The sequence below is a fragment of the Salmo trutta genome, chromosome 23 (genome assembly GCF_901001165.1).
Source record: "Salmo trutta chromosome 23, fSalTru1.1, whole genome shotgun sequence".
In the NCBI taxonomy this organism is placed as follows: domain Eukaryota; kingdom Metazoa; phylum Chordata; class Actinopteri; order Salmoniformes; family Salmonidae; genus Salmo; species Salmo trutta.
This window is the reverse complement of record NC_042979.1, coordinates 49494970-49507250: the sequence shown is the minus strand read 5'-3', so window position 1 is coordinate 49507250 and position 12281 is coordinate 49494970. Positions and strand designations below refer to the sequence as shown.

Here is a 12281-nt window from a genome sequence, read left to right as displayed (position 1 = left end):
TCTGGATACCCTGTCAAAAGACGTCAGCATGAATAACGTATCCGACAGCGGGGCGTCAAACGAGACCATGTCGGCCTCCTACCTGGGGGAGACGTCTCTGGGGGAGTACTCCTTCCCCTCCACCCCACAGACCACTACACCCGTCAACGGAAAGATGGAGGGAGGCACCACCATGTCTCCTGGGGAGCAGAACGAGAGATGTCAGGGTCTGTCGGAGCAAGAGCTGGAGTACCATGCAGGTATGCTTGTGCAGAGTATCATCCAGCATGCCCTGATGAACCAGAACCAGTCTCAGCAGGGTGAGGAGTGGCAGGGGGTCCTCCCCCTCCAAGAGAGGCACGTAGATGTTCTATCTTCTGGGAACCTTTCATCACTACCAACAGAGTATCAGTCACTCACGCCTCTAGACCTCCACTCTCCTCCACCTCCAAGCCCACTGCAACAGTCACCAACACCCTTACAGCCCCTCCAGTCAGCCCCACCCCAGTACCAGTCAACTCCATCACCTCAGCCGCTGTCACCTCCAGCCCAGTTCCAGTCAAGTCCAACCCAACATCAGTCTCCTTCACCCCAGCTCCAGCCCCTCTCATATCAGGTAGAGAGACCTACCTATGTCCAGATGGAGAGACCTACCTACGCCCCCCTTCCACAGAGATCTTCCTCCGGGGGTCCTAAGATCCTCATCCAGTCCGCACTCAGTCGCTCACTGGCCCTAAATCCAGACCCGGTCCCAGTCCGCACTCCTGTCCTCATCCCTCCCCGTCCCATAGAGCCCTATCAGTCTCCAGAGCTGTCCCGGACCCAGAGTGAAAAAGACCAGTTCAGTTACTTCTCTAAGTACTCCGAGGCGGCCGAGCTCCGCAGCACAGCCGCAGCGACCAGAGCCAAGGAGACAGAGCAGAGCACCGGGCCGTTCAAGCTGCGCTCCCGGAAGCAGAGGACTCTGTCCATGATCGAGGAAGAGATCCGAGCGGCGCAGGAGAGAGAGAAAGAGCTGAAGAAGCAGAGACTGGGAGCAGTGCGGTCAGGACCGGATCCCAGAACCAACCAGACTGGCAGACCCAAGACGATGACTATCAACCCCGGGGACAAGCACAAGACCAACAGTCTTCCCGCCAAACTCAGCCTCTCTGGGAGCTTGCCACCCACCTCTGGGAGCTTGCCACCCACCTCTGGGAGCCTGCCTCTCACCCTCACCAGCAAGACGGCACCAGGTGAGCCAACTGTGATAACTGTTTCTGCTTCTGAAACCTTATTCACTGCTTATTCTTTTCATCAGTATTGTACTGTATAGACAATAGGGTGCCGTTTTGGAAACAACCCGTAAAAAAAAAAAAAAAACTGTCCTTGTTTATCAGTGATTAATTGATTGATTGACATTTGATTGGTACTGTATGTGAGTTGTCCCCTTGTATAAGTCTTCAGACTACTTCCATCCAGGAGGCTGTATTCATGTTCCCCTAGTGATGGTATTAAAGGGGGGCTGATTTTTTCGGCTTGGTCAATAAGAAATCCAAGGGCCATGACTGAAGCCAAACGAGAGTTGTCTTGAAGGGGTGGGTTAATGTGGATGTCTGTTGTGTTCGTACCTGGCAAGCGTTTTGACATCCACTCTGCCAAAACACTACACAGCTACAGTCAGTCGCCCTCCTAGAAAACTAGAAAAAGCCTTGAATATTTTGTCGCTGTGGTTCCAGTTGATCTAATGTGTTCTGTTATGCCATTACATATTATATATGACTACATCACTTCCTGTACCCCCTGTTCACTCATTACTGCACGGCCAGGCACGACTCCAACGCCATCATTATAATTAAGTTTGCCGATGACACAACAGTGGTAGGCCTGATCAACGACAACGATGGGACAGGCTATAGGGAGGAGGTCAGAGACCAGGTCGTGTGGTGACAGGACAACAACCTCTCCCTCAACGAGATCAAGACAAAGGAGATGATTGTGGACTACAGGAAAAGGAGGACCAAGCACGCCCCCATTCTCATCGACGTGGCTGTAGTGGAGCAGGTTGAGAGCTTCAAGTTCCCTGGTGTCCACATCAACAACAAACTATCATGCGCCTAACACACCATGACAATTGTGAAGAGGGCACGACAAAACGTATTCCCCTTCAGGAGACTGAAAAGATTTGGCATGGGTCCTCAGATCCACAAAAGGTTCTACAGCTGCACCATCGAGAGAATCCTGACGGGTTGCATCACTGCCTGGTATGGCAACTGCTTGGCCCCCCGACCGCAAGGCACTACACAGGGTACATCACTGGGGCCAAGCTTCCTGCCATGCAGGACCTCTATATCAGGCGTTGTCAGAGGAAGGCCCTAAAAAATGTCAAAGACTCCAGCCACCCAAGTCATAGACTGTTCTCTCTGCTACCGCACGGCAAGCGGTAGCACCAAGTCTAGGTCCAAAAGACTTCTTAATTCTACCCCCCAAGCCATAAGACTCCTGAACAGCTGTTCAAATGGCTACCCAGACTATTTGCATCCCCCCCTTTTATTTTATGCTGCTTCTACTCTCTGTTTATTATATATGCATAGTCACTTTAACTCTACATACATGTACACATTACCTCAATTTGTATATGCATTTCTACAATTTATAGTTGGTTTACGTTTTTAAGTAATTGCAATTTGGAGCAATTTACATTTTTAAATATTGTCCCATGTACAGCGTGTAATTTAGTGACAGTCCCTAACTAGCCCCAAAGGGATATGGCATGTCAAACCAAATTTACCAAGGTGTTATGATCATGTGAATTGATGATTACTTGTGTGCTGCCAGCTGTGGGCATATGGGCAGGAATATATATCAAGACAACCCGTGGATAACTGTTAGGGTACCCTTCATTCCACCCGTGGATAACGGTTAGGGTACCCTTCATTCCACCCGTGGATAACGGTTAGGGTACCCTTCATTCCACCCGTGGATAACGGTTAGGGTACCCTTCATTCCACCCGTGGATAACTGTTAGGGTACCCTTCATTCCACCCGTGGATAACGGTTAGGGTACCCTTCATTCCACCCGTGGATAACGGTTAGGGTACCCTTCATTCCACCAGTGGATAACGGTTAGGGTACCCTTCATTTCAAAATACAATCACAAATCTCAGTTTTGGACCAGACTGACTTCATGACCAAAAATATCCTATTTACACTTTGTAGTGTATTTTGACACTAGAATAAATGTTTCTGACTCATGTTGATGCCACACAGGCTGTTTTCAAAAGGAGAAGTTGCTTTTAATGGCGAGCCGCTCTGGGATCGGCGTCCCGTCAACGGGATAGCTGTAAATCATGCAGCGCCTTGTGTCACGATCGCAGATTTTTAGAGAAACAACAAATGTCGGTACATATAAGTGTCTTATATCGGCTGAAAGCTTCAATTCCTGTTAATATAACTGCACTGTCCAATTTACAGTAGCTATTACTGCGGAAAAATGCCAGTTACTACAACATGATTAGAGAGAGAGAGAGGTGGACTGGTTACTACAACATAATGAGAGAGAGAGAGAGAGAGAGAGAGAGAGAGAGAGAGAGAGACAGAGAGAGAGAGAGAGAGAGAGAGAGAGAGAGAGAGAGAGAGAGAGAGAGAGAGAGAGAGAGAGAGAGAGAGAGAGAGAGAGAGAGAGAGAGAGGTGGACTGGTTACTACGACATGATAACATAGGACTATAGTGGTCAACATAACAATAACAGAGGACATTAGCTATTGTGGTGAATGTAAACAATAGTTTGGTAAATTAAATCCACTCCGTCTCTCCCTTTGTTATTAAAGTTTTGTTGAAAAACCAAACTGTTAGGTCCTGCGTGTAATCGGGCTTGCTCCTGGCTAGAGTTGGCATATGTTTATGTACTCCTCCATTTTGAAAGCATTCTGATGGCTGAAGGGAAACATGAGTTGTGTTGTAAAATCCGACTTGAGAATGCTTTGAAATGACAGGCTCCCTAACACTGCCTCTGACATTCTTAGCTCCTGATTGGCTGTTTAAACAGAGTGCTGTAGTTTTTATGATAAGTTCTCTATAGCAACACGCTGAGTTCTCTATAGCAACACGCTGAGTTCTCTATAGCAACACGCTGAGTTCTCTATAGCAACACGCTGAGTTCTCTATAGCAACACGCTGAGTTCTCTATAGCAACACGCTGAGTTCTCTATAGCAACACGCTGAGTTCTCTATAGCAACACGCTGAGTTCTCTATAGCAACACGCTGAGTTCTCCATAGCAACACGCTGAGTTCTCTATAGCAACACGCTGAGTTCTCTATAGCAACACGCTGAGTTCTCCATAGCAACACGCTGAGTTCTCTATAGCAAACACGCTGAGGTTCTCTATAGCAACACGCTGAGTTCTCTATAGCAACACGCTGAGTTCTCTATAGCAACACGCTGAGTTCTCTATAGCAACACGCTGAGTTCTCTATAGCAACACGCTGAGTTCTCTATAGCAACACGCTGAGTTCTCTATAGCAACACGCTGAGTTCTCTATAGCAACACGCTGAGTTCTCTATAGCAACACGCTGAGTTCTCTATAGCAACACGCTGAGTTCTCTATAGCAACACGCTGAGTTCTCTATAGCAACACGCTGAGTTCTCTATAGCAACACGCTGAGTTCTCTATAGCAACACGCTGAGTTCTCTATAGCAACACGCTGAGTTCTCTATAGCAACACGCTGAGTTCTCTATAGCAACACGCTGAGTTCTCTATAGCACACGCTGAGTTCTCTATAGCAACACGCTGAGTTCTCTATAGCAACACGCTGAGTTCTCTATAGCAACACGCTGAGTTCTCTATAGCAACACGCTGAGTTCTCTATAGCAACACGCTGAGTTCTCTATAGCAACACGCTGAGTTCTCTATAGCAACACGCTGAGTTCTCTATAGCAACACGCTGAGTTCTCTAAGCATGTCTAGAAGCAGTTTCCCACTGCTCTGCCTTCCAGCAATACAATGCTGTGGTGGTTTTCGTGGTGAATTACTTCCCCCTTGTGCTAATGAGCCAGTACTGCATTACTGCATTCAATAGACACGATGACGTCTTCCCATTCAATATTGATTAGATACAGAGTCCATGTAGAGGATAGACATGAAAATATGATATTCTATTATACTGTATGTATTAAAAATATACAGTAGATATAGTATTAACATATACAGTAGATATATTGTATGTATTGACATATACAGTAGATATAGTATTAACATATACAGTAGATATAGTATTAACATATACAGCACATATTGTATGTATTGACATATACAGTAGATATATTGTATGTATTGACATATACAGTAGATATATTGTCTGTATTGACATATACAGTAGATATATTGTATGTATTGACATATACAGTAGATATATTGTATGTATTGACATATACAGTAGATATATTGTCTGTATTGACATATACAGTAGATATATTGTATGTATTGACATATACAGTAGATATATTGTCTGTATTAACATATACAGTAGATACATTGCATGTAGACATATACAGTAGATATATTGTATGTATTAACATATACAGTAGATATATAGTCTGTATTGACATATACAGTAGATATATTGTATGTATTAACATATACAGTAGATATATTGTATGTATTAACATATACAGTAGATATATTGTATGTATTAATATATACAATAGATATATTGTATGTATTGACAACATCATTGGTACTGTCATGTCCTTATATGACATTTATACTGTGTGTATAACCTGCAGGTAAGATAAATCCTCCTGCATTCCCCTCCTCGTCTGAGAATCCCTCGCCCCTCTTGGACCTGGGCAGTGACGACTCGGGGGGCAGCGGGCGCCCCAAAAACTTCATGCAGACCCTGATGGAAGACTACGAGACTCACAAAGTGAAGCGCCGGGAGAAAGTAGAAGACAACAGTGTGAGTAGTAGTACTATCCATGTTCTCTTGTGCTGCTGTTACTGCGCTGCCGTTCCCTGGGTTTAGGGACCTACATAGCCTGGGTACCAGACCTGGGTTTAGGGACCTACATAGCCTGGGTACCAGACCTGGGTTTAGGGACCTACATAGCCTGGGTACCAGACCTGGGTTTAGTGACCTACATAGCCTGGGTACCAGACCTGGGTTTAGGGACCTACATAGCCTGGGTACCAGACCTACATAGCCTGGGTACCAGACCTGGGTACCAGACCTACATAGCCTGGGTACCAGACCTGGGTTTAGGGACCTACATAGCCTGGGTACCAGACCTGGTTGTATTATCATTCCACTGCTTGCCATATGCCAAATATTTGGTGACAAGGAATGTTAGCACAAATAGGTTTGGTATCCAGGCTAAACCTACAATAAGTCTTCTCTAGCAGCCTTTATCTAGCCAGGTCCCAGATATTTTTGGAGAGTTTGTCCTGACAATGACTATAGGAGTTGGCAAGATAAAACAAACTGCTACACGTACTGAAACAGAGAGGCACTGTTTCCCTCGCTCAGATTATTCCTCTGGTAAGATTCAGCTTGAAAATTAGGTTACCAGAACCTTTACATTTTAGTCATTCAGCAGACGCTCTTATCCAGAGCGACTTACAGTAGTGAATGCATACATTTCATTTCATGCATTTTTTTATTTTGAAAAAAAAAATTGTACTGGCACCCCGTGGGAATCGAACCCACAACCCTGGCGTTGCACACACCATGCTGGCATTGCAAACACCATGCTCTACCAACTGAGCCACAGGGAAGACAGAACCTTTATTGATGTGTGGAACAGTGGCCTGTATTCATGGTGCCAAAGTAATTTATCTTTCATGTCTCTGTGTTTTCATAATTTTCCTTCAATTTGCAAACTCAGTAGTCTTCCCCAACAACTGAACACATAAACCAACAGTGTAAATGACAATAAAACAAAGGAAATACAGGTTGGAAAAAGTTGTAGCCAGCCAGCCAGCCAGCCAGCCCAATCCGCCAACAGATCTCAGGCACAGAAAGGCCACGGAGAACAGCTGATACCAGAGATTTGCAGTTGTCCAACAATAGAAACGAGTGGATCCGATCGTTGTTAATCTTACAAGGCGATTACAATGCTCACTTTGTGAGTATGTGCAACTCTGTGTTGTTGTTTGTGTTGCACTGCTTTGCTTTATCTTAGCTCTTTATCTTTAGCTTTGAAGGAGTGTGTGATTACAATACTGACTGCAGGAATGTCCACCAAAGTTGTTCCCGAGAATTGAATGTTAATTTCTCTACCATATGCCACGTCCAACGTCGTTTTAGAGAATTTGGCTGTACGTCCAACCGGCCTCACAACCGCAGACCACGAGTAACCACGCCAGCCCAGGACCTCCACATCTGGCTTCTTCACCAGCGGGAATGTTGTGGTTGTGCCCCACGGTGGGGTTATGGTATTGGGCAGGCATAAGTTACGGACAACGAACACAATTACATTTTATCGATGGCGGTTTGAATGTACAGAGATAAGGTGACATTTCCAGAACAATCTGAGGAGTGGAGGACGAGTTAGAGGAGTACCATCCTCCTCGGTGAATTTCAAAAAAATAGAAATAGTGTAACTTTAAATATTTTTGATAAAACTACACAAAATATATTCACGTCACAAAATAATTTTTACTGTTTTGCAATGAAGGTCAACAGTAGCCTCAGCAGCACTCTGTAGGGTAGCACTATGGCGTAGCCGGAGGACAGCTAGCTAACAGTTTTGAACAAATGTATTTCTTCCAAAATTAAGGAGAAGCACGAGAGAGAGAGAGAAAGAGCTAGCTATATTTCATAGTATATATTTTTTTTTACTCTCACTTAGCTATGGTTGAATGCAGCAAGAAGGTTTAGCCTTCTCAAACACCTGGCTCAAACAGAGAGGGATGCTATGTTAGCTAGCTGGCTATGGCTAACTCTTCCAAGTCAAGCTAAACTTTTGGTTTTATTAATTTATTGCCACCGGGGCCCGCCAGTGTAACTGCTAAACTGCTTAACTGCTTGCTATCTCTACACTGTACTGCATGATTGTAGCGGGTTTACTAATGCATTAGTTCTAGTAGCTATGTTGACTATGACGTGACAACGATGTAGGCTGTGTGTAGCAGTTAGCAGTCATGATATGGTTTGGTTTGGAAAGGTTTTTTTACCTGGTCACAGACAGCTGATGTGTTGTGCACTGAAGTCCACAAGCGAAGGGAAAAGGTGAGAGGAGGAAGAGTGTGTAGATATAATTCCTTCTCTCATCTATATGCAACGAGCTGTTTGTATGTGGCTGCTATGAAAGGGATCATGCTGTTTGTACGTGGCTGCTATGAAAGTGAACTGTGTTTGCGTGTGATCAGGGGTGTATTCATTGTGCCGATTCTGTTTTAAAACTTTTCTTTAACAGAAGCTAACGGAACTAAACTGGGATAAACATACCTGAATTTGTCCTATAGAAACTCTTGATTGCAACTTGATTTCACCCCAGATCAGCTAGATGCAGGCAAGAGTGTGTAAGGTGGTATTAAATGTGTCAATGTCTGTCACCTTGATTACTCAAACTTCTCTCAACCTGTGTGCACCTACGTTGTAAACTTTCATTCATAGGCTAGGTTGTAGCAACCTCATGATGGGTACAGGGGAAATTTAGAGTATCATGTAGTAGCCTAAACCTATCACTGTTACATTGAACTGGGTGAATGGAATATGAATGACAGTCATCCCAATATGCTGAAATTGAAATAAGGCCATGCTCGTGAAAAAAAGATAATCCTCCCTTATCTTAAACGGCACCAACCGCCACTGAATCTGAGGTACCCAAAATATTTTCAGGCATGGAATCGCCCTGCTATAGTTTTTAGGCTTTTATGGTGATCATTACAAAAGACGTATTACAATATTCTGTAATACCAGAGACTCACTTCAACTTTATTTATTTATTTTTATTTATATATTTAAGGGAAATGAATGAATGAAATATCCCCAGGTGCTGCCTAGTGCCCTGAAGCCCTGTCTCTACTCCCTGTTGACTGACTTGTTGTTTGTTGTCTGCGTTACCAGGTGTTGGAGGCCACCCGCGTCACCCGCAGGAAAAGTAACATGGCGCTGAGGTGGGAGGCGGGGATTTACACTAACGAGGACGGAGAAGAAGAGGAGGAAGAGGAAGAGGAGTAGTCTGTGACCATCAGGGATGGAGGGAGGAGGGAGGAGGGGCATAGCAGCAACACAACTACAAGTATTTATTTTACTAAGTATTCTGATCACATGATCTGTCACATGATCTACTGGATGAACTAACCTGGAGCATCAGCCAGCCCTGACAACACTGAAACAGAGAGACCCATGGGATACGGCTGGTTGCCAAGCGAACGGACAAGTAACCGTGACGACGACAACAGTGTGTTCGGGCAGGTCCTGTCCAAGGTTCCATTTTGGAATGTTTTGACTTTTTCCAGATAAAAGGAGTGTAAAGGACTGATGATAACAACGATGATGAGAATCTTGTGTATTGAAGTGGATATTATTGGAGGATTGATTTGACACAGAGACATACGCCTGCCAAGTCATCCTTAAATATTAGAGTGGAGTCAGCGAGGATGTCAGACTGAATTGAATCACTGGAAAAAAAGACTGCATTCCCTTTTTGGCCCCTATATTCCCTATATAGTGCACTAGTTTTAAACAGAGTAGTGAACTAGATAGGGAATAGGGGGACATTTTCTATTGAAGCCCCAGGTTTGACCTTTCTCCAGATTACAGTACAACAGAAAACGATGTTACTGGGACTTGATCCTTGTTGGCGACTGCATGACGATATTTAACCTCATATAATACCAGCATTTCTCTAAAAGCTAAAGACAGTGGCGTGTAAAAATAGATATTGCTATCACTTTTCATCTTCAGTGATTTAAATGAGTTGATATTTATAAAGCAATAACAATGGAAGTCCTTTCCTCTTTCCTGACGATAATGATGTCCTGTAGCCTTGAACCATTCATATGAGCAGTGCATTCGGCAGTATTTAGACCCCTGGACTTTTTCCACATTTTGTTGCCTTATTATAAAATCGATTACATTTTTTTCCTTTCATTAATCTCCACACTATCCACACCCAATAATGACAAAGCAAAAACTTTTTTTTAAATATTTTTAATTTTTCAGCAAATGTATTAAAACTAAAAACTGAAATATCACATTTACATAAGTATTCAGACCCTTTACTCAGTACTTTGTTGATGCACCTTTGGCAGCGATTACAGCCTTGAGACTTCTTGGGTATGATGCTATAAGCTTGGCACACCTGTATTTGGGGTGTTTCTCCCATTCTTCTCTGCAGATCCTCTCAAGCTCTGTCAGGTTGGATGGGGAGTGTCGCTGCACAGCTATTTTCAGGTCTCTCCAGAGATGTTCGATCAGGTTCAAGTCCGGGCTCATGTTGGGCCACTCAAGGATATTCAAAGACTTGTCCCGAAGCCACTCCTGTGTTGTCTTGGCTGTGTGCTTAGGTTCGTTGTCCTGTTGGAGGGTGAACCGTCGCCCTAGTCTGAGGTCCTGAGTGCTCTGGAGTAGGTTTTCATCAAGGATCTCTCTGTACTTTGCTCCGTTCATCTTTCCCTCAATCCTGACTAGTCTCTCAGTCCTTGCTGTTGAACAACATCCCCACAGCATGATGATGCTGCCACCACCATGCTTCACCGTAGAGATGGTGCCAAGTTTCCTCTAGACGTGACACTTGGCATTCAAGCCAAAAAGTTCAATCTTGGTTTCATCAGATTAGATAATCTTGTTTCTCATGGTCTGAGAGTCTTTAGGTGCCTTTTGGCAAACTCCAAGCGGGCTGTCATGTGCCTTTTACTGAGGAGTGTCTTCCATCTGGCCATTCTGCCATAAAGGCCTGATTGGTGGAGTGCTGCAGAGATGGTTGTCCTACTTGAAGGTTCTCCCATCTTCACAGAGGAACTCTGCAGCTCTGTCAGAGTGACCATCGGGTTCTTGGTCATCTCCCTGACCAAGGCCCTTCTCCCCAGATTGCTCAGTTTGGCCGGGTGGCCAGCGCTAGGAAGAGTCTTGGTGGTTCCAAACTTCTTCCATTTAAGAATGATGGAGGCCACTGTGTTCTTGGGGACCTTCAATGCTCCAGACACTTTTTGGTACCATTCCCCAGATCTGTGCCTCGACACAATCCTGTCTCGGAGCGCTATGGACAATTCCTTCGACCTCATCATTTAGTTTTTGCTGTGACATGCACTGTCAACTGTGGGACCTTATATAGACAGGTGTGTTCCTTTCCAAATCATGTCCAATCAATTGAATTTACCACAGGTGGACTCCAATCAAGTTGTAGAAACATCTCAAGGATGATCAATGGAAACAGGATGCACCTGAGCTCAATTTAGGGTCTGAATACTTATGTAAATAAGGCATTTCTGTTTTTTTATATTTAATACATTTACAACAAAAAAATGAAAATAAAATACATAAATATCTAATTGACATAATTATTCACAACACTGAGTCAATACTTTGTGGAAGTAAATTTGGCGGTGATTACAGCTGTGACTCTTTCTGGGTAAATCTCTTCGCCCATTAGTCTTTTTTAAATTCTTCAAGCTCTGTCAAGTTGATTGTTGATCATTGCTCTCCCAGTGTCTCCCAGTGTCTGCTGGAAAGCAGAATGAATCAGGTTTTCCTCTAGGATTTTGCCTGTGCTTTTTTTCTACAAAAAACTCCTTAGTCCTTGCCAATGACAAGCATACCCATAACATGATGCAGCCACCATTGTGCTTGAAGATATGAAGAGTGATACTCAGTGATGTGTTGGATTTGCCCCAAACATAACGCTTTGTATTCAGAACAGAAAGTTCATTTCTTTGCCACATTTTTGGCAGTTTTACTTAAGTGCCTTGTTGCAAACAGGATGCATGTTTTGAAATATTTTCATTCGGTACTAGCTTACTTCTTTTCACTCTGTCATTTAGGTTAGTATTGTGGAGTAGCTACAATATTGTTGATCCATCCTCAGTTTTCTCCTATCACAGCCATTAAACTCTGTAACTGTTTTAGAGTCACCATTGGCCTCATGGTGAAATCTCTGAGCGGTTTCCTTCCTCTCCAGCAACTGAGTTAGGAAGGACGCATGTATCTTTGTAGTGACTGGGTGTATTGATACACCATCCGAAGCCTAATTAATAACTTCACAATGCTTTTTTATTACATTTTTTTACACATCTAACAATCGGGGCCCTTCTTATTGAGGCATTGAATCACCTCCCTGGTCTTTGTGGTTGAATCTGTGCCTGAAATTCACTACT

The 12281-nt window shown here is 43.9% G+C and overlaps 1 protein-coding gene across 1 annotated transcript; it reads left to right on the top strand.

Annotated features, from left to right (window-relative positions):
• LOC115160192 (A-kinase anchor protein 2) lies at positions 1-10102 on the top strand (the record flags this gene model as incomplete). The annotated part of the gene is given in 3 exon segments (XM_029710575.1): positions 1-1214; positions 5747-5919; positions 9031-10102. Coding segments are annotated over 3 exon segments (1501 nt in total), but the record flags the coding sequence as incomplete, so codon positions are not given.
• Between the last annotated feature and the right edge of the window lie 2179 nt (positions 10103-12281).